The sequence below is a fragment of the Procambarus clarkii genome, chromosome 82 (genome assembly GCF_040958095.1).
Source record: "Procambarus clarkii isolate CNS0578487 chromosome 82, FALCON_Pclarkii_2.0, whole genome shotgun sequence".
Classification (NCBI taxonomy): domain Eukaryota; kingdom Metazoa; phylum Arthropoda; class Malacostraca; order Decapoda; family Cambaridae; genus Procambarus; species Procambarus clarkii.
The window spans coordinates 5,845,618-5,867,909 of record NC_091231.1 but is presented as its reverse complement, the minus strand read 5'-3'; the positions used below and the strand labels follow the sequence as shown (position 1 = coordinate 5,867,909).

At 40.9% G+C, this 22,292-nt stretch overlaps 1 protein-coding gene across 11 annotated transcripts in view; it reads left to right on the top strand.

The window, feature by feature from the left end:
* The window catches only part of LOC123764361 (SH3 domain-containing kinase-binding protein 1), a 180,525-nt gene that overhangs the window by 132,226 nt on the left and 26,007 nt on the right, over positions 1–22,292 (top strand). For all 11 annotated transcript variants that reach the window (XM_069315989.1, XM_069315990.1, XM_069315988.1 and 8 more), the window contains 7 exons: positions 1,859–1,998; positions 4,045–4,165; positions 10,639–10,824; positions 12,873–13,045; positions 13,575–13,665; positions 14,118–14,308; positions 19,172–19,274. In XM_069315989.1, the coding sequence (XP_069172090.1) occupies positions 1,859–1,998; positions 4,045–4,165; positions 10,639–10,824; positions 12,873–13,045; positions 13,575–13,665; positions 14,118–14,308; positions 19,172–19,274 (1,005 nt within the window). The remainder of the gene's footprint in view (positions 1–1,858; positions 1,999–4,044; positions 4,166–10,638; positions 10,825–12,872; positions 13,046–13,574; positions 13,666–14,117; positions 14,309–19,171; positions 19,275–22,292) is intronic.

Here is a 22,292-nt window from a genome sequence, read left to right as displayed (position 1 = left end):
CTACTCGATTTCATCCTCATATTAGACAGACAAAAACACAAATCAAAGCTTTCAGTTATCATTGCCGACAATTTCAATCAGGTATGATTGCCTCAGTAGGAGACTGAAAACCTTCAAACCAGTAAAGTTTGCAATGGGCAACGGACTAAAATGATATTCAACTATGGTAAGTTCCAGCTTCTTGGAAATGGACAACAACGAGGAATTTAAACGGGATCCACCACGTAAGACGCTAGTCAGGATCTCATAGAACGGAAAGGACATGTAAAGTATCTAGGAATAATGATGCTCACTATTTAACATTTAGTGAGCATAATAGAAAAAACGTTGCAGCATCCGGGAAAATTATCAGTGATTATAAGAACTTTCAAATTCAGGGACGTCACTACAATGCTCTTTTTCAAATAACTTGTGTTCTTCATGTCGATTACTGATTAATACACGCCTTCCCTGTCAAGGCAGGAGAGAATATCTGAAATAGAAGAAATACACAGAATATACACGTCATGCATTCACACGGTACAGCACCAAAATTATTGGGACCGTCTCAAGAGCACTCAAAATGTGCTCTATAGAAACGGAACAGAGAAATAACACACATTGTGTGTGGGAGGTCAAGTTCCAAATAGGTACAGTAAAATAACACTAATGCAGTGAAAAATAGAGTAGAAAGTGTATAATAGAGCAAGTAAAGGGTAGAGGTGCCATTTGCAGAGAACATTGTATGAACACCAGAGGTCCACGGCTTTTCACCCTCCTCCTCCTACCAAATATAAGAAATATTGCCGGAACTAAGTGAAAGTTTGCAGTAGGAAATTGCACACATTCCTGCAATAAGTACTGGATGAGCCAGGATTGGAATGGATATGTGGGCCTGCGGGGCCACGGAAAGCAACAGCCTAACCAATCACAGGATAAGCCTAGCTCCCAGAGTGTTGATAAACCTTCTACAGGTACTTACAGACTACAGGAGTACAGTGACATGCTTTCTCTTATTAAAAGATTGTTCTTCTTTTTAATCTGCATCCCCTCTCTCTCTCATGTAGTAATAATAATAATAATAATAATAATAATAATAATTGTATTTGTTCTCCATGCCCAACTAAGAACAGTAATATGTTGGAGCAGTATTTACATAGATATAATAGCCCTTTTACATAAAACACATTAATTGGAATTGACTCTATTGTTGCAATAAAATCTTATTAGTATAAACTTTATTACTAAGTGTGTTCTTTCGTTTTATTTCATTATAAAGTTACATTAACAATATTACGTTTTGTGAGAAATTAGTTATAAACTTGAAATAAAGAGGATTAGAAAACCTGAACTGTGACCTTCATATTGTCACAGGATGGTGTTGTGACCACCATATAGGTAGCGTTGTGACCACCATATAGGTAGCGTTGTGACCACCATATAGGTAGCGTTGTGACCACCATATAGGTAGCGTTGTGACCACCATATAGGTAACGTTGTGACCACCATATAGGTAGCGTTGTGACCACCATATAGGTAGCGTTGTGACCACCATATGGGTAGCGTTGTGACCACCATATAGGTAGCGTTGTGACCACCATATAGGTAGCGTTGTGACCACCATATAGGTAGCGTTGTGACCACCATATAGGTAGCGTTGTGACCACCATATAGGTAGCGTTGTGACCACCATATAGGTAGCGTTGTGATCACCATATAGGTAGCGTTGTGACCACCATATAGGTAGCGTTGTGACCACCATATAGGTAGCGTTGTGACCACCATATAGGTAGCGTTGTGACCCTCTGGAGGCATAGTGTAGAGTGAGGAGCCACAAGAGACAGGGAGCAGCGGGTGATGAGTACCTTTGGTGTTACAGAGATGGGAGGGCGCCGGTGTAGGGTGGTGTTCAGCTACAACCCGCAACACGACGACGAGCTCACCCTGTGTGTCGGCCAGACCATCACCATCCTCCAGGAGGTCGAGGAGGGCTGGTGGAAAGGGGTGCTTGATGGACAGGTAAGATCAGACTGTCTTTCTTAACCCATACACGGCGCCTGTCGCCATATGCGATATTTTTCCCTTTTTTAGGCATGTACCTCGTTCTACTTAATAACAGGACTTGAAGATTAGCAGAGTAGTGTATTACATCTTATATACGTACTGATATTTAAATATTTTAAACTGCAAATTTCACTCTCAAAAATTAAAACAAGCCAGCTTAACGCTAACAGATAAGCTTTGTAAGGTCTCTTAGGTTCTTTACTACAGTCATTTAAGACGTCAGCTTATTATATACAGTACTAAAAGGGGAGTACCCGGTGATACTTGGGTCTCTCTCTTGTCTCCCCTGCTAACCCACTTTGTCCTCTCTTACCTCTGTTGCTCTCTCTCTCTCTCTCTTGCTCTCTCATTCATAAGAACATAAGAATGAAGGTAACTGCAGAAGTCCTATTAGCTCATACAAGGCAGTTCCTATTTATAACTACCCAATCTCATTCATATATGTATCTAACCTAAGCTTGAAACAATCAAAGGATCCTACTTCTATTATGTTACGTGGTAATTGGTTCCACAAATCAACAGCCCTTCTGCTCTCTCGCTCTCTTGTTCTCACTCTTGCTCGCTCTCTTGTCTCTCTTGCTCGCTCTCTTGTCTCTCTTGCTCGCTCTCTTGTCTCTCTTGCTCGCTCTCTTGCTCTCCCTCTTTTGCTCTCCCTCTCTTGCTCTCCCTCTCTCTCTTGCTCTCCCTCTCTCTCTTGCTCTCCCTCTCTCTCTTGCTCTCCCTCTTTCTCTTGCTCTCCCTCTTGCTCTCCCTCTCTCTTGCTCTCCGTCTTGCTCTCTCTCATGCTCTCTTGTGCTCTTGCTTTGTTTCGCTCTCTTCCTCTTTCTTGCTCTCTTTTCTGCCCTCTCTTGCTCTTTTTCTTTTTCTTGGTTTCTCTTGCTCTCTCTCATGCTCACTTGTGCTCTCTTGCTCTTGCTCTTTCATGCTCTTTTGTGCTCTCTCCCTCTCTCTCATGCTCTCTTGCTCTTGCTGCTACTCTCTCTCTCTCTCTTGCTCTTACTCTCTCGTTTGCTCTCTTGTGCTCTCTTGCTCTTACTCTCTCGTTTCCTCTTACTCTCTCGTTTCCTCTTACTCTCTCGTTTCCTCTTACTCTCTCATTTCCTCTTACTCTCTCGTTTCCTCTTACTCTCTCGTTTCCTCTTACTCTCTCGTTTCCTCTTACTCTCTCGTTTGCTCTTACTCTCGTTTGCTCTTACTCTCGTTTGCTCTTACTCTCTCGTTTGCTCTTACTCTCTTGCTCTATCTCTTGCGCTCTCTCGCTCTCGTTTGCCGTTTGCTCTTACTCTCTTGCTCTCTCTCTTGCGCTCTCTCGCTCTCTCGTTTGCTCTTACTCTCTTGCTCTCTCTCTTGCGCTCTCTCGCTCTCTCTCTTGCTCTCTCTTGCTCTCTCTTGCTCTCTCTCTCTTGCTCTCTCTCTCTTGCTCTCTCTCTCTTGCTCTCTCTCTCTTGCTCTCTCTCTCTTGCTCTCTCTCTCTTGCTCTCTCTCTCTTGCTCTCTCTCTCTTGCTCTCGCTCTCTCTCTTGCTCTCTCTCTCTCTTGCTCTCTCTCTCTTTCTCTTGTGCTTTCTCTTTTGCTCTCTCCTATAGTCCTCTCCTAATGGCTATATTTCCTATATTGCACTGGTGCAATTATTGAATGGCCCGTGTATGACACTCCCGTACCCCACATGTGTCATTTTGAAAGTTGGGTGAGGCTAGCCCCAAGCACCAGGTCACCAGGTTGGAGGTCACCAACCTCAGGCAGACATATTCTTTATTATAGATATGCTGTAGTATATCCTGATTGTTGGAAAAACATTTATTTAATGCAAATTCAACAAAATGTCAAGATAAATTTATATTACTAAGTGAATAATTTTCAAGTTTGAGTAATTGATAAGCATTGTAAAATAAACATTTTGTTTAATGTAGTTACAATAACTTATATAAAGGCTGTGCTGCAAGTAGCAGTTACTGAAGTGTGGAATAGATATTCAGTTGTTGTATTGTATGTTCACACACAGGTCGGCATGTTTCCTTCCAACTTTGTAGAAGACGTCGCCGAGGAGGAGCTTACACCCAAGAACACCGAGTCAGATCTTGAGAATATTAACAATCAGCTTAATATCAATGGTGATGGCAAAGGTATTTATGGTTGACCCTAAAAAGTTATATTATTAGTCTTTAGAATATTTACTCTCAAGAGGTAGGGTGTTTTCTGTATACATGTATGTACATTCACCTTGTGTTGTTATACTTGCGTACATATTAGTCAATCTACACCTTTTACCCCCTTCTTTGTATTCACACCTCACTCATAAAATTTTGTTTCTCAAAAGTGCAAAAATTTGTATTATAATTAATAATAATACAGTACCTGAGAACACCAGTAGCAGTAGTACTACAATCATCAGGAAGGAACTAACAATGCTATACATACATACATACTGTGTTGTACCTTATTTCTTTGTCATTTCTCATCACTTACATTGCCTTAAATTTTTGTTGTATTACAGTTTGTATTACGAAGAAAATGTATCTTTACTAAATGTTCAGTTTGCACCGACTATAAATTGTCTCCCCTCTGTCCCTACAAGAGATAATTATGTATAAGCATGTAGACATCATCTCGATGTATTCCTCTTATTGACAGATTAATTTTTATTCATAAATATTTAGACATTTTACATTTATAATTGTTACATGTAATAAAGAGAGCATAAAATTACAATTGTGAGACATATGACAAACATGTAACTCAAAGTATAACAACTTTTTTATTGAAACATTACACACATAATATATGATTGTAAGAAATTAAGACATATGTCATCAGCAAATTCAGGGGTTGGCTTGGATCAAACACTCTTTACAGACACAAGTTTGTGAAACCACAGAGGAAGATAGTGTATGTAAGGCATTGAATTTGATGTCAATGAGATCACACACTGAAGTTCTGGTGTACTGCTCCAGAAGTGTTTAAAATAATAATTGTATGCATATAGGCCTGTTCTTGAAGCCTGAGTAACATTTAATATTTCATATTCTTGTTTGTTGAGGAAAGGATTATTTCAACACCGGATGGATGTGTCACGTTTCAGAATGTTTGTAAATTTATCTACTATTCTAGACTGAGGTGCCTTCTGCTGGTGCCAGGTGCCCTCTCATAAGCCAGTTATGTCACCACCACATGCACTCATGTGTGTACACTTGGGCCTTGCACATAACACCAAAGGTGCACATTTTACAGAATACCATCTTCATGTGCAAAACTGGTGTACATAAGGATTGCATTCTGGAACTAAGAAGTCTTTCATAGTACTGTATTATATCCTGTGACCATTAAAGCAGCTTTAGAATATGCAGCACAAGCATAGAACCCCCACCTAGTAAAGCAGGAAAAAGAATGTTTAGCAAGTCCCAAGATATTCTTTGAAACTAGAACCAGATGTAAGAATGATGAGCTTTGAGAACAGGCTAAAAGAACTTAATTTAGTGACACTTGAAGAGAGAAGGATCAAAGGTGATATAATAAAAAAGTAAAAGATAATAAGAGGGAATAAACAGAGTGGCCAGACATTCTCCGGGTGACGGACCACTGAGAGTGAGAGAGTGAGAGAGTGAGAGAGAGTGAGAGAGAGAGTGAGAGAGTGAGAGAGAGAGAGAGAGAGAGAGTGAGAGAGAGTGAGAGAGAGTGAGAGAGAGTGAGAGAGAGTGAGTGAGAGAGTGAGTGAGTGAGTGAGTGAGTGAGTGAGTGAGTGAGTGAGTGAGTGAGTGAGTGAGTGAGTGAGTACGTACGTACGTACGTACATGTGGAAGCTAGAAACAAGTAAGTCAGAGATGTTACAAAAATATGTGTGTGCTGTTTTATATATAATTAATGCCATGGTCTTGCGCATTTGGTTATGTTGACATTTGACTCCTTGTTAGGAGTTTACCATCACTTCCATTCTTAGTGGAAGAAGCTTGAAGCATAATGGTGTAAGAGCATCTTCCATTCACAGCTTTAAGGGAAAGTATGACATACTTCTGGAATGTCAATAGGTATAATAGATATGATGTGGAACTTTAGAGCCACATATCTCCCTCCTTGTTGACACACCTAAGTAAGCACAACTAGGTTAGTACTCATGGTCATTTTCATACCAATAAAGAGCGAGTAGAGTAGAGGGGGTGGGAAAAATAATATGATATACTGTACTGTATATGCAGATCCCTGAGTCTGTAATCATTTCATTTGTTGGTGAATTTGTGGAGACAAATTGGGAAGCTGACCAATGTCGGGTTGGGATGTCTGGGATGTCTGCCATCCCTCATCTCTCCTTGGGAGTCTTCTCTGTTCTTTACAGATTAATAGCAAATTTGAGAGCACAGGGAGGGTAAGTTCTCTCTGTAAGGTTTTTCAAAAGACACCTCACAGTTTTTAATTCCTTTGGGATGAGACAAATGAAGAGAGGACTTCAGTTGGATTTTAGATGAAATATACATTCTTAATAGCATTTTTGGTGTTTTTTTTTACTGGATAAATACAGAATAGTTCTCTACTGTATTGCATTTTGGTGCACAAATAAGGGCTAAATATAACATAAAGAGCAAGATAAGGGACTGCAGGGTACAGTACAGTATATATGTTCTTGCTGAGCTGTAAGTTTTTTTTCACATTTCAGATACTGAGCTTTTATGCAAATAAAGCAAAACAAGTGTAGTGTTGTGTGGAACACAGTCAGGCAGATAGTCGCACATTATAATCAAGGCTTAACATTGATAATAATGAAGCGTGCTGATTAAAAGTATGTATTGATTTACACAAAAACAATTAACATAGGCAATACTGTGTGTGCATACTGTATTCATTGAATGACAAATAGTTATTAACATTGGTGCATGTGAGAAGTACTACCTCATCATATTTGTTGCTAGTGTTATAGAATTTTAAATGTAGTCAGACCTGTCTTACTGTAAGCTTAAATGTGGTCCTGTAATGTAATTGGTTATTAATCACAAGAGTTTTGTACGCTAATATGAATTTTTTCTAAGTTGATTGACTGGCCTCTCATAATGCGGTGCTGGGTGCCAGTGTGGGAGAGTCTCACTTGCAGGAGTGAGTGAGTGAGTGATGTGATTAAATAGGCTCCATGCAATGATGCGAGTAAGAATGTGAAGCTTATTTTCTGGCATGAATTAGTGAGTGGGATTGGAGAGATACCAAGGAATTAACGAAATGATTGTACTAGGTGATTTGAATTATCAAGTTGGTATAGGCCTTGAGAATGATTGATTAATGAGTGTGCATAACTCCTTGGTGTAATTGGCAGTGATAAGAAAGTGAAGGATATGTATAAGGGGTGGAATCTATGCATCACAAATCAATACTTTAGGTTCATGGTTGTTCTCAACCCTGTGGTTACAGTGCAGTTACCTTGTGATGGTTATAAAGGTTACCAGCCATACAGACCAGTCTTTGACTTGGTCATGAGCAGAACAAAAGCAAACCTGTGACCTAGTAGGGAAGATAGGGTCCAGGGAGCTACCTCACCACTTCCCCCACAGAATGAGGCATTTCATCAAATTTAATGCTGGTTTTGAATAGGCTGAACGGTGGCTCCCAGGAGCTGCCACACTGAACAGAAAACAAGACTCGTCAGAAAAGGAAAACCAGTACAAAAATCTCATAGGAAAGAGACCAGACTATTAAACCCTTATACTAGGGGGTGGATAGTTTCCAGAGTTGTTTGCTGCCTTGTTTGTTTACTTTGTGCACTTTATTTACTGGTTTACTGTACAGTACTTTGCTTACTTTCTTGGGATTTGATTTTATGATGAGGGGCCTAGGGGTGGTCATGAAATCCCTGCTGCCTGTGCCTCTGTGAGGGGGTCCAGGTCGCCTCTGGTCTCCAGTGAACTTTTATGTACTCGGAGGCAGATGGGATTTATAGTTGTGGAGCTCGATCAGTGCAGGTAGCTACAGCGAGCCGCCGAAGTCTTCCCAGAAAGAGGCATTTCATTACATTCAATGCTGGTTTTTGTTTTTTTACTCTTCATTGGAAATATTATACACATTTTGGCATGCTTCTCTCATAAGGATTGTTTTATTGTATAGATGTAAAGAGAATCATGTTCAAATATGATTTTGGTATGAGAGCAGTTAGACAAGAAAGTTTTGCAAATGAATGATGGTGCCTTCCAAAGATGTAAGAGGTGAAAAGGTAGGAGTCATTGATAAGGGCTTCAAACCTATGTGCTGGATGTTCCCAGAGATGCTCTAGTCAACTGTACCACAACTTGGTAAAAGAATTGCAATCCTGGGGTGCCAGTACCCCCCCCCCCCCCCCATGAGGATCCCGAGGCTTCCACCTAAGCCGAGCCTAACTTAACCGTTAGGCTTCAGTGAAAGCCTGTGGATCCTCGTGGGGAGCACTGGCACTCGAGGTTGCAATTCTTTTAGCAAGTTGTGGTATAGTTGACTAGAGTGCCTCTTAGAACATCCAATGCATAGGTTCGAACTCTCATCAAGGCCCTTGTGGATTTATTCATTTGATACATCATGTTACTGTGATTTCTGTGTGTAGTAATCTTAATGATAATGACTGTCAACAAATGTTTCTGAAAGACATGGGAGGCAAATACCATGTCAATGCCTGGCTTACAATGCTAAGCAGGTATTGTGTGTAAATTAGTACACAATAGAGTTTAAATATTTTGAGAAGTCGGGTAATTTAATATTGAATGAGGTGATAGCAAGTGAAAGACGTGGATCTTGCTGATGCAAATCAGAAGTGGAATGCAAATGCAATTCTTGAAACTGTCACATTCTTTGTCACATTTGAAACACATTCTTGAAGCCACATCCAAATATACTGTATACTGTGTACAGCAAACACTGATGTCAAAACACTGATTAAGGAGAACCTTGTATGGAGAATCATAAGCTCAGAGTTAAGCAACTGCTGCAAACCTCCAGCAGTGAACCTCCAACAGTGAACCTTTAGCAATGAACCTCCAGCCAGTGAACCTTGGGGAATAAATGATTGACTGGAAATATACAATCAGACCTGTAAACAAACACTTGTGCTAGGCAACACTTGAGGAACAAACCTTAAGCACAGGATTCAGATACCCAAATCAATGAAATCAAGTTGTACTGAAAATGCAGTCCCCACCTGAGACTGAGAAAATGTTCAGGAATTGATTGTGGTCGAGTTGTGTGTACCTGGAGGTGTGGGAGGTGCTGTCATCTAGTGGGGGATGCATCACTAGTGGTTGTTCCTGGCAGGAATGAATGTTCTCCAGTTACTCCATGGCACTATATTGCCCTCCAAGAACTGTGAAAAAAAATCCATGTATTACCAATGCAAGTATGTTTTCCTGCCTTAGTATACATGATTCTTTCCTGTTGGAAATGGTGAATCTTGCCTTAAGGAGTAGACAGTTGAAATTGCTCAGAAGCGAGTTAAAAAGTTTGTGACTTGAGATTGAGGAATGTTTGCTAGAGACAGTAAATTATAATTGTATACAAGGGAGTGTGAGGTCAGGAAGAAGGAGAGAAATGCTTAGGAGGAGGTGGGGCAAATATGGTGGTAGAGTTTATTAAGATGACGCACACACCATGTACAGTACTTTTCTCCTAGTTGGTAAAATGCTTGAAACACTGCTGCAGAAGTTTTTCTAGTTTAGAAGTACAGTACTAGTTCTCAATGCTTGCCTGGGCAGGTACACCATTATAGGTGGGAAAGGAGGGGGGGTGGTGATAATTTTTTGTTTATTGTTTTTGTAACAAGAATACAGCATTTTATAGCATTAATTAATTTTTTTTTGTGGTAAGATATAATACTGGAAAAATATATTGCATTTGTGATGAACATGAATTAAATTAATTTTTTATACAATAATTTTTATTATCACATTAATGGGATGAAAACTCCTTTTATAAAGAGTATTCTTAAGTTTTCTTAGATGCTTTGTCACTATAAATACTGCATAAAGAGATCAGTAGACTGGTTTGTCCCATGAGCTCCTGGAAGCTCTAGGAACACTTGACTTGCCTCGTGAGCTCCCTTTAAGCTCAAGGAATACTTGGCTTGTCTTGTGAGCTCTTGGAAGCTCTAGGAACACTTGGCTTGTCTGATGAGCTCTTGGAAGCTCAAGGAACAGCCATTTTTCTTAAAAGTGGTACTTTCTTGCTACTTTCAGTGAATATTCTGTTGAACAGTATTAAATGAGGAAGGCATACCTGATTGCCTTCTATATTATTGTATACGAATTATCACTTGAAATTTTGGCAGTCTGACCTATCTGTGCATTCCCAACCACAAACATTCAAATGAATTCTCTACATTTTATACATTTTAATACATTGGAATTTTTACTGTTTAAGTATGGATAATACATTTTAGCATCATCAAAATGCAAAAGTGTTAAGAATTGGCTTACTCTGGAACTTTGTTATGATCAAAGCTACACACAGTGACTACACCGTAACATTTGACTGCTCTTCATGATGTAGGGATCAAACTCTCCTCATGTGAAATAAGACTGAAGTGTTTTTTTTACTCTAGGATAGTTTTTATATGAATTTTAATTACTGCAAAATCCTTCATACAAAATTTCTTTTCTAACAGAAATAAAACCGAAACCCATTCAGGGAATGGGCTATGGAGTTAAGCTTACTGACTTGAAGAAAGAAGGGACCACCAAAAAAGAATCTGAGAACTCCACAAGTAATGGGTCGGCAAAAATCCTTGGATCATCAGGGTCTTCAGCATTTCAGCCGGTTCACAAGACAAAAGAAGCTCCTAGAGAAAATGGTAAATGTACAGGAAGACCTGAGTTTCTCCATTGTAATCATGAATGCTCCATCATAAAATATTTGTTGCATGCACTTTATTACGCATCCTTCAAAGGAATTCTTATTGTTTGTCCTAAAATATTTGCAGTGTCTGTGTAATGCATAGAGAATGACCTCAAATGTCATCATAAAACGTTCAGAACTTAGAAATGGTCTGATGCCTAGGGAATTATCACAGTAATTTCAGTTGTTAACAATATTCTACAAAGTTTTGTATTAGATTCAGTTATATTTATTTTCTGTGGTGGCCTCTTGGTGCTGCCACTGCAGAAAAGTGCTTATGCTTGAGCATAGGCACTCTTACCACAGAGCCTAGAGAGTCAATAGAAAACAAACCCTTGCCTTTATTTGAAGAAACAAAATGAAAGGAAACAATTCAGACATTAACTGGCAATGGATAAATAACTATAGCTGCAACTGTCATGGCCATCTCTAGGTGGTAACCTAGGAGACCCAGGATCCCAGCCATCTACCCCTCCAACTTCATGTGCCTGATACTGCCATTGTACATATCATTCCATGCTTTGTTTATTGTTACTATTTATGCATAACGGTTGCATTTCTAACACCCACCTTGCATGCCATTAACTAATTATTTTGCTCCAGCATTCAATTCGAGGCTATCTTCCTTGGCACCAGCTTGTGCTTCCCCTAAAGTTATCTTTCCTGTGGGGTTTGGGTTGCCTCCTCTTTGAGTCGACTCTTTTTGGGGCTGTCCCATTTTTTAGGATAGTACTGTAACAGGACTTGCTCTGTCAACAAAGTATTGATGGGGGGCAGAATAGATGTGTGTGTACAGTATTGTACAGTATTCTGCTGTATATTAAGCATTGTGCTCCTGGCATTGATTCATTATGGTGTTGGTTTCTTGGTCTTTGGTCAGGTGTGTGCTTAAGTTTCTTTCTGTTGGGTTGATTTGAATGGAAGCAAAACCTTGGAAACCTGTCACTGGGCTGAACCAAGCCATAAACACGGGACCTGGACACACACCCACCTGAAGGGGCAGAATTGGCCTCAGCCAGAGATACAGAGGGAATCTCATAAACTTCCCAGAATTCCAAGACCTCAGGCCTAGCTACAACAAGGCTACCGAGACAATGATAGGGTAATCCTGGAGCATCCCCAGCAAACGCTGAAGAGCCCCTAAAATGCACTTCTGCCAACAAAGATGAAGCAAACAGCTCTATTGCCACAACCAGCAGCTTGCCCACTGCAGTGATCTGGGGATGCACAAGCCATACCCCCCAAGGGACTCCCAGTATTGGGACCAAACTGAGAATTCAGAATTTAACAAATGCCAAACCTCAATCCAAGATGAAGGTGCAGAGAATAGGGTCCTACAGAGAGCACCCAAGATCAAGAACAAGGATCTTTCCCCCACTTCCCTATTCTTGGCAACATAGACTGACACAACTAGATTAATTAATGGGGCAGAAGCATGCATGTGAGCCACAGCTCACTGGACCACTCAAGCCAATCTAATACCAATTCCCTGAGCATGAAGCTGAGAATGATTCCTGTCAGAGGTACTGAGCTCCCCAAAGCTGTGACCAGGTGAGTGAGTGATAAGGGTGGGCTGACTGAGACCCAGAGTAACCTGGGCAGCCACCTTGTGGTGGTCTAGCACATCATGGTTAGGGTTTTAACCTGAATGTACCTAATTTTCTTTGTTTTGTTTTTTGTCTTTGGCTTGTTTTGTTGTGCTTTTGCTATCTGGTGGGTTTTTCTTGCTTTAGTTTGATCTTCGATCCCCCAAGATTCTTTCGCTTTGTAGAGCAAGCCAGATTCTGGTCCTGGCTCCTGGTAGGGTCTTAGAGGCTTGATGCATCTCTCCAAGGTTTAACTAATCCATTGTTCAGCTTGGGAGACTACTTAGGGGGGCTTCCCAGAAATATTTCTAGATTATATAAAACATGCATGCTAATTTCTTTAATATATACAGTACTGTATAGTAAATGTTTTGCATTGTACTGAATACTTGCTAATTCTTTCTATTTTATGCAACAGGTCAAGTGAAGGAGTTTCGGGACCTACCTCACAGACTTCCTCCAGCACTCGAGCCTAAAACAGAGAGAGTTACTTCAAAAACAGATAAAACCCGAATTAATGCTGCTGACAAAGAGCGCATCAACTCGCTTGAAAAAGACAGAACTAACCCCATTGTTGAAGATAAAAATAAGGCAAGTCTAGCCAAAGTACTTGCTATATATATGTCATTTGGTTATTTTGTTTGGCAACATTCACATCGTAGGTTGTGTGGAGGGCTAATATTTAATGTACAATATGACACTACTGTTCTCCTTAAGAGACAACCAACTTGAGACAACTTCAAGTTGTCCAAAAAACTTCACTAACTTATGGATGCTTTCCTGGTATGGTGGCAAATCGTCACTCGCTCTTTGTTCCTCTGAGAGGGAGGTGGCCAGGTTTCGGCTCTGGTCCCCAGTAGACCAAACAGAACTCCCGTATCTGATGTAACCCTGTACTTGCATATGGAAGAACTATTAAGTGATGACCACTTACTTTTATGTTGCAATTTAATCAAACCCTTTCTGACTTTGTGTCTGGTTGCCATGTTGATGTCTGTAAATGTAAGGAACTAAAGAAAAAATTTACAATTCATCTTAATGTGAATAACTTATTGTAATATTGACATGGATTTCATATGTTGTGTGCAGAAGTGCTAAAGGAAATAACTTGTGCCTGCAGGTTGAACAAAATGGCAGAAGGGAACTTCCTATATCAGTTGCAAGTACCATTCCACCCCAGCTGCCACCACCTCAGTTACCTCCCAAGCCTGGTAAGGACATTATGATAACTGTGAGCCTCTATTATTGAGTGTGCGTTGAATGACAGTATGTACCAACACTTGGTCTTTGTGCTAAACCTCTGTCATCCTGTTAGACACCCAACCCACACATCTGAAATTATAGGAAGTGACGATGATTTGGTCCATCTTGGACTTGATAATGGTCCAGGATGGATTTAAATGTTGTCATTCTGTTATTTTATGATTCATGGATTGGATGTCTAATTTTCAGCCACATTACTGTGATTTACTGTCTTCATACCCAATGCCTTGGCTCAAAAGGCAAAGTTTATATAAATTGCTGATAAACTTGTGTTCTGTCTTTACAAGTTTAAATCAAATTTAAATACTGAAAGTACTTGCTATAAATATAACCAAATTTTGTTATTATTTATAACAACTTTGCACCACAGAATAGCTATTTATGTAATTTGTATCTGCAGTGCGGGAAATAGCACGGGTCATGTTCCCATACGCAGCAGAACATGAAGACGAGTTAGAGCTGAAGGAAGGAGACATAATCACTGTTCTTTGCAAGGAGCTTGAAGACAAAGGCTGGTGGAGAGGAGAACTTAATGGTCACATCGGAGTCTTCCCAGACAACTTTGTGGAGCTGATGAGTGTGGAGGAAACGGTTAGTGTACCATACTTTTCACCCTCCCTCCCTTCCTCTCTGTCCTGCATGGGGTAGAAGTGATGAGTGGTTGTTAGAATGACAGAGAAAGTGTGACTAGACATACAGTACCATTTTAAGAACATAAGAATATAAGATACTGCAGAAGGACTGAGCAATAAAGTTAAAGAAATAGTTTTTTTTATGGCATTTACTTTTAACTGCAAAAATATGGTTATCACTTTTTGTAAGATATAATAAAGATATGATTAAGTTGCATTATTTTGAATATGTTCATAAGAAATTTAGATTTCCCTGCATAACAGTAGCTTCATTACTTTTGTTTTACAAACTAATAAAATGTACAGTATTTTGTTAAGGAGTTTAGTGATTACTGTAAATTGATAAAGTGATGCATGTTATCTGGTGTATCTTGAGTGACACTCGTGTGGTAGAGCATATTAATGAGGTTATGACACTTAACAAGAATCGAAGTGCCACAACTGAACACAAGTGTCTTATCAAACAAAAGTGGTTTGCCATTATGTTCAGTGATTTTATTCGGGATAAATCTAATTTTAATAAGTGTTCATTCTCGTTTCAATCTGTTGCCCAAAAAGTCATTTAACCCAATCCTGGGGAGTTGAATCTCCACAAACAAATCATTCATGAAGCAAACATAATGTTATTCTCTTCAGCAGCCTGCATCATGATAACAAATTAATTTAGCAAAGAATAACAAGATTGGGGATTATCAATATACTGTAAATCTGTTAAATTACATAAACTACTAGAAAGTGATTGTATTTTCAATTTTGTGTGTGTGTGGGGGGGGGGGTAAGCAAGTACCCAAGAGTACTTGGGTACTTGCTCACGAATGAAATTCGGACACCTAAGAATACTAATGTGGAGTTAAATAACACATTACTTTTTTTCCCCCAAGTTAGGTCCCTTCAGTTGGTGTGGTAGCCAGGGGCTGGTCCCACCCAGGACACAGTTCACATGCCAGGTTCTAGATGACTCCTAGCGATTGTAAAGTCACAAAGAATCATTTTAAGGGAGTTTAGAGTGATTTAAAAGATTTGTGTGGCATATTAAAGCAAATGGTTGTCTTGGGGTGGATTGAGGTATGCTCTCCACTCAGTTTCTTGTTCCATTGATAATGGTAACAACATACAGTAATTTGCAAAGCTACATGTCTTTTCTGGGACCAGAGTCACACAGAGCATAGCAGTGTCTGTGTTCTGGACAAGCCCAGTGCAATAAGAACTACTGCAGGGGCCTAGCTCTAAAAGCATACCTTGAATAGGAAATATTATACTACTTAAGCTAGTATGGATAAGAAAATTCAATGGTAACTAAATATCAAATAGTTTAGCAAGTAGCATTTTTTCATCCAAAAATCAATACTTATCCCTAAATCCCACCTCCCCAATGGGTCAGTCTGGGCAATATATAATTTATCACATGTTTGCACATCATTGAGTATTTGGATGTCAAAAATTTCTTGTATTATGTTTGTTTTCAATCTTTACAAGAATGTAATGTGGTATATAACTGCTAAGTCTAATTTTTTTATGGTGCTTTCTGCTTGCATGTGTTGGCGTACCCATAGGCAAGAAAGGTTAGTATCAGCTCCATGTAGCCCCTCCATAATAATTACCTGCTACTTCCCCCATCCACAATAATACCCTGTTGAGTACTTTCTCCTCCATAATGATGCCATGTTGCCGACTGCCCCCTCTCTATAATGATATGCCCTGTTGTGCACTCCTCCATAATAATATCCCACTCCTGTGGGTGCATATTTAAACTTGTGTATAGCTCACTATGCCTGCCAGGTTGCTGTTTTGGATTTTCTCCAGGAGTCTAGTTGGTCACTTTCCCTCCTTTCCAGTGGGGGTTGGTTTTGTGGATTTTGGCAGTGGCGGGTACTTCCTGTCAGCTGCTTGGCCATAAGTTTCAGCTGCGATGTGTATCACCGACTTTAATTTCTGGAAGGGCTTCCCTCTGTATCTCACAGAGCTACCCACCTGGAGTCCTCCAAGCCCAGGTACCACACCAGGCTCTGTCGAATCACATGCACTCGGAGACCAGGACCAGAATCTGACCCCTCTCAATAGAGGTATAGGGAGGTGTGGATACTCGACCAACCACATGCCCAAAACAATCAACTGTTGGAAAATATTTTCAACTCCAGTTTTAACTTGTGTACACAATCGTTGTCCAGGTCTAACTGCTAGTTAGTTTCACAGCCTTACCACCAATTGACAGCATTGGCAACCCAGGGGTCTGGGGCAGCTAGTCCAGTTATTTATGCACTGCACATTGCCCAAGCATGATTACTCCAAACATCATGGGAAGAAGGGAAGTGTGGGAAAGGGAAGATACAGAGGAGACCCACCAGAAAGACACATTTCATTCATTCAACAATGGATTTCTGAGAGGGCTCATTATTTCCTGCTGAGACTCCAGAGAAGAACTGCTGGAGGCTTGAAAGCCCCAAATAAGAAAAAGATGACGAGAGGCCCAACCAAGCCGAGGCAAAGAGGCACCAGCAGCCAGCAACATCATCTGGCAATAGATGCTTATCAACACCAAAACCAGGACTGAAAAACAGACCACTGAAGCTGCCTCCAAATGGAGACAAAAGGGAAGAAAGGAAAAAAACACTTCAAGCCACTGAATACCACCACCAAGAAGACAGGTGCAGATAAGGGAGCAGAAGACATGTCAGGAGGATAACATGAAAGCAACAACAGTCACAGATTGGGGCACCTGCAACTCATGGCAGTGAGATCATTTGAGATCATTTCCACGAGAACTATCTGAAAGAGTAAGCACCCACAGCATGTGGTATCCCAGATGGACACCCAGCCAAGCATTAACCTAATGCCATGGGGCTGAACATCTCTGTACAGAAAGCAGTTTCCCCAATACGGGAAAAGGATGTTGGCAAGAGGGCTGGCCCAGAAGGATCGGCTATAGGATCCACAGAGGCAACAGACTGTGGAACATTAGACCATGGAATGCCACTTTGGAGAAATGTCAAGGAAGCACAAACCTCCAAGGAACAACATCCAACCAAACCCCAGAAAGAGATGGAACCACAGAAGATGAACAGGGACAGACACTTAGTTCCATGGCCTGAAAAGCAAGGGTGAACTGGCCACCAAGGATGGATACCCAACAGGCTAAACAACCTACACAGGAAAACGCCAACCCGAATGGAAGGGACGTGAGCACATCCCACTGTGGGGGAAAGCAAAAACAGCTTTTACAGAACTACAGCCTCCTCTGCCAAGACATTGTTACGAGGTAGCTTGGAGAGTTACTGAGGAAGGGAAAAAGGGGGAAGCTATCTCAGAAATCGAGAATTGAATATAATGTATTGTCTTTTTCTGATGAGGCCCTCAGTAGCATTTTGTCCCTGCTCTATTCCCATTTTGCCTATAGGGTGGAGGGGTTTGTTTGGGCAGCACTGGAGTGAGGGAGCAAGCTGGCAGGGACCTCTGCATGACCTGAGCTCTCACCTGGCAAGGCTTCCCTTGCCTCACAGAGTACCAGATTCTGGTCCCCACTCATGATAAACAAGGGTGTGCTTCAGAGGCTGGACCAGTGCTTAGCTGCTTAACTTAGGAAGCTATTGAGGGCCGGATTTTTCCTGTCACAAAGTTATAAATAGGGAATGCATTCTTGAACCACCAAAAATCAATATGCAAAAAAAAATTTGGGGACAGGTAATGAAAATACAGTACATTATTTACCTTGAATGATGGACTTATCCTGCTTGTCAGGACAGGCAATTCTTAAAGTGTTCTATTTACTGGAGGTGGCAGTAGAGGGTGGTGATGCATGGACACTATAGATTGATGGGTCATCTTCACTGTCAATGGCTGCTGTAGAGGTTGTGGGTTTTGGGGCAGACTTTTCTTGAAAATATACTAGCACTTGTTGAGCACACTACAGTATTTTCCATCTTCAATAATTTTGCCAGTTTTAGAACCAATTTAGCTGCCCCTTTATCATGAGCACTAGCAGTCTCGCCACTCAATTTCATGTGTAAATTTACCCTAGCCTTTAATATGTAAACCCACCCATCACTTGCCATTACATATCATCACTTACAATTGCACTTAATTTATTCATTAAATCTTCAAAAAGACTAATGCAGTAGCTTTAGTCTGGGTGAACAAAGGCAGATAGGATTTCAATAACAATTTTGTTCTTATTTGTGTGATACAGTAGTAGCTTTTCCATGTCATAAATCATGAGAAATTTTCTTTGATTTCAATGGTGCAGAAACCTTCACATGTCATAAATCATACATTTTTATAAATAACTGAAATAATGGCCAGCAGATCTACACAGGGCACACAGGAGAGCACTGCTGACTGGGCAGGGTGGCTCCGACATGTGGACTCCACAACAATGTCGACGTAAAAGCAGGCCCGCTCTTAGAGTTGTGTGGACATAAGTAACACTGGTCATAATGTGGGGTTTGCTTTGCTAGTTCATATAGTAGATCGAGACAATAAACTGGAACTTTGAAGGCTGTTCTTAAGTCGGACGTTCATGAGTCTGGGACGTCCTATATTAATAAAATACCTCAGTGTTTCCTAATAACTCCTCCAACACCTGAGAAGACATTCATCTTTGTTTCCTGATTCCATAATATTGACTTCAAACACAATCCTTGTAGCTTTCTGTAGTACGGCAATTATCTAATTTATTTACTTAATACTAAATCATTATAAAATGGTACAGTGCAGAAACCTAGTTATTATTTATTTTATACTAAATCATTATTGCAAAATATTATGCAGCAATTTGGAATTATTTAGTACGTATTACTTTAGTGAAATTAAATTTGTTCTCGTATAGGCTAAACCTCCTCGACCAGAGAAGCCTGCAGCTGTGTTGGCTAAGAAGGGATCACCAAACAGCTCGGCAGACAGTACTCCAACAGGAACACTTAATAAATCAGGTGAGTCATTAAACCTCTTCCCTTCCAGAACATCAATGAAGACTAAATTTAAGTTGAACAATGTATCATATACACAGGTGAATTAGAGAGGCATACTGTATTCTTTTATAACTTGGTTTCATTATTGTTGAAGGAAATGTTCACAAAGACGTTAATGTAGCATTCATTGGCAAACACATTTCAATGTATAACTTAAATATTGTTCCTCATGATCATCAGTATAGTTAGAAATACAGTTCATAGAAATATAATATTCAATAAACAACCAAGCTATGGGAAACTGACAAACTGTATTAAGATACAATGAAAGAAGCTGATTAACAATTTTGCCATGACAGACATATTTAAAGGTACTGAGAATGGATGCATAAAATTCCAAACAGCTTTGTGAATTTGAGATGGTTTCAATGTGAACTAAAATGTGCTAGCAAAGAGAGGGATATAAAACATGTGTGGCAGCTTCATACAAAAGAAAAAAAGGACACGTCGGATGATGATCGTCGTCGTCAAAGGGTTAGAGAGCTACGTACATCTCGGTCTCGCAGATCTTCTCTACTTGGTGTCTCCTTGCAGACAGTGATACATACAACCCTTACACCAGCCGGTCGGCTGAGCCAGTCGGCCGAGCAGACAGCACACTGGACTTGTGATCCTGTGGTCCTGGGTTCGATCCCAGGCACCGGCGAGAAACAATGGGCAGTTTCTTTCACCCTATGCCCCTGTTACCTAGCAGTAAAATAGGTACCTGGGTGTTAGTCAGCTGTCACAGGCTGCTTCCTGGGGGTGGAGGCCTGGTCGAGGACCGGGCCGCGGGGACACTAAAAAGCCCCAAAATCATCTCAAGATAACCATGAACTTCATTCTCCTCCTCATAAATGACAATTTTTCTATTTTTTTTTTAATCGTGCAGTTACTAACCTTGCACGACTACCCATAACACTCAAGTGACTAATGCCTCTATAGTGACTATAGTCACATTGCTAACCTTTAATTTCTTGAAATGGTAAAATAATGAGTTGTCAATCTTTTCTGTTTAAAAAGCCTATCTCGAGTGCCTTGTAGATAAGCATTTCCTCTCAACCAACAACATTCTCCTACAAAGCAGTCTTAATCTGACAATCTTGTATTCACCACATATATTATTCTGGTTATTCTTTGTTGTCTTATGCATAAATATCAATGCTAATTCTCTCTGTGCACTTATTTACTAGCTCATTTATTCTTCCTAATATTTATTCTTTTATCATACATCATTCAGAGCCATCAATATTCACATACCACTCAATCTAATCTTATCTGTGATCAGGTGTTTCTTGAGGTGCTCTGTTTCCACTGGTTTCATGTCATATATACTTTAACATGGTCCTCTCCATGAGCATATTATCAGGTAGACTTGCCTACCTTTTCATTTTTTTATTTTGATTTCAAGATGGCCCCCAGGGCTCTGCCCTGGGGGCCATTTTGCTGGCTTTAGAGGCTAAAGAACGGAGCTTCCAAGGTGGGCCTGTGGGAGCCCCTTTCAGATCTGTGTGCCTCATGCACATGATTTTACTCCTGGGGGTCAGTTGTCTTTTTCCCATTCCTGGTATGCATTTACTTGGTGTACTGCTCAGTGCCTCAGTTTCACTTGTGAGCGTTTCTGTTGCCTTGCAGTGCTGAATCAGTGGCATCCTTGGGCCTGTATTTGGTACTTCTCAATGGGATTTTGAACCACTCATTCTGTGTTGACTGCATCAAGTGGTCCCTTGTTTGTTCCTGGCTGGTTTGGGCCCCCAGTCAGTCTTTGTCAACTGGCCAGAGATTCAGGTTTCCTGGGCTCAGGATCCTGGTGAACCAGTGAATGCTCTAGTTGGTTTCGTCCTATGTTCTGACTTGGCTGGACCTCATTTAAGGCTTTTGGTTGATTTCCCTCTATCTGCCTCTAGTAGTTTTTCTCAACCTACAGCCTTTGAGTTGGTATTGAGTCAGCCCAGGTGACTTGTTTGTTGGTTGAGCAGCTGTGTAGGAGCCTGAGCTTTGCCTGCATTGCCTTTCCTCTGGGCAGGGTTTGGCTCAAAGTGTTGTGCCAGTTTCTCTGGTTCTATCTGTTCCATCACTTCTGAGACTGGCGGGTTTGAGCCCTTCATGCCCTTTGATGGCTATTGCTTTGCACTGTTCCCCTTCAGTTTTTTGGGGGTTCAGTTCCATGGCATGAACCATAGGAGTGCACTTCGATCTGTTACCCTGTGGAGCTGGATGCTTTTTGTAAGTCGGTTTTTGGCTACATGGGATTTGGTTCTCCCTGGGGTTCACATGTTGGTGTGTCCATTGCTCTTGTGGATGGGTTGTCTTGTTTCCATCCCGTTTTCCAGGGAGTAAACCGTGCCTTCCTCTCTTCTATTACACGACTTGATAATGGTCCAGGATGGACCAAAACGTCATTGTTTCAACATTTTCTTAGTATTATTTTGTTTTGATTAGCTATTTAAAACCTTTTGTCTAATTGGATAAACTTGATAAGATATTTGGGATAAATGAAAGCTTTACTGTACAATTATATCATTGAGTAAGGGTAATGCCTTTGGCCACCTGAGTGTGGCCGCTGGTGTGTGGTGTTTGTCTTTATAACCTTTGTCATGTGGCTTTTTGAACTACTGATAGTTTTGGCATCCACCACCACCACCATCCTCCACCATTACCATCACCCACCACCATCACCATCACCCACCACCATCACCATCACCCCATCACCATCACCCATCACCATCACCCACCACCATCACCCACCACCACCCACCACCATCACCACCATCACCACCATCACCACCATCACCACCATCACCACCACCACCACCCACCACCACCACCCACCACCACCACCACCCACCACCACCACCCACCACCACCACCCACCACCCACCACCACCACCCACCACCACCCACCACCACCACCCACCACCACCACCACCACCACCACCACCCACCACCACCACCACCCACCACCACCACCCACCACCACCACCACCCACCACCACCACC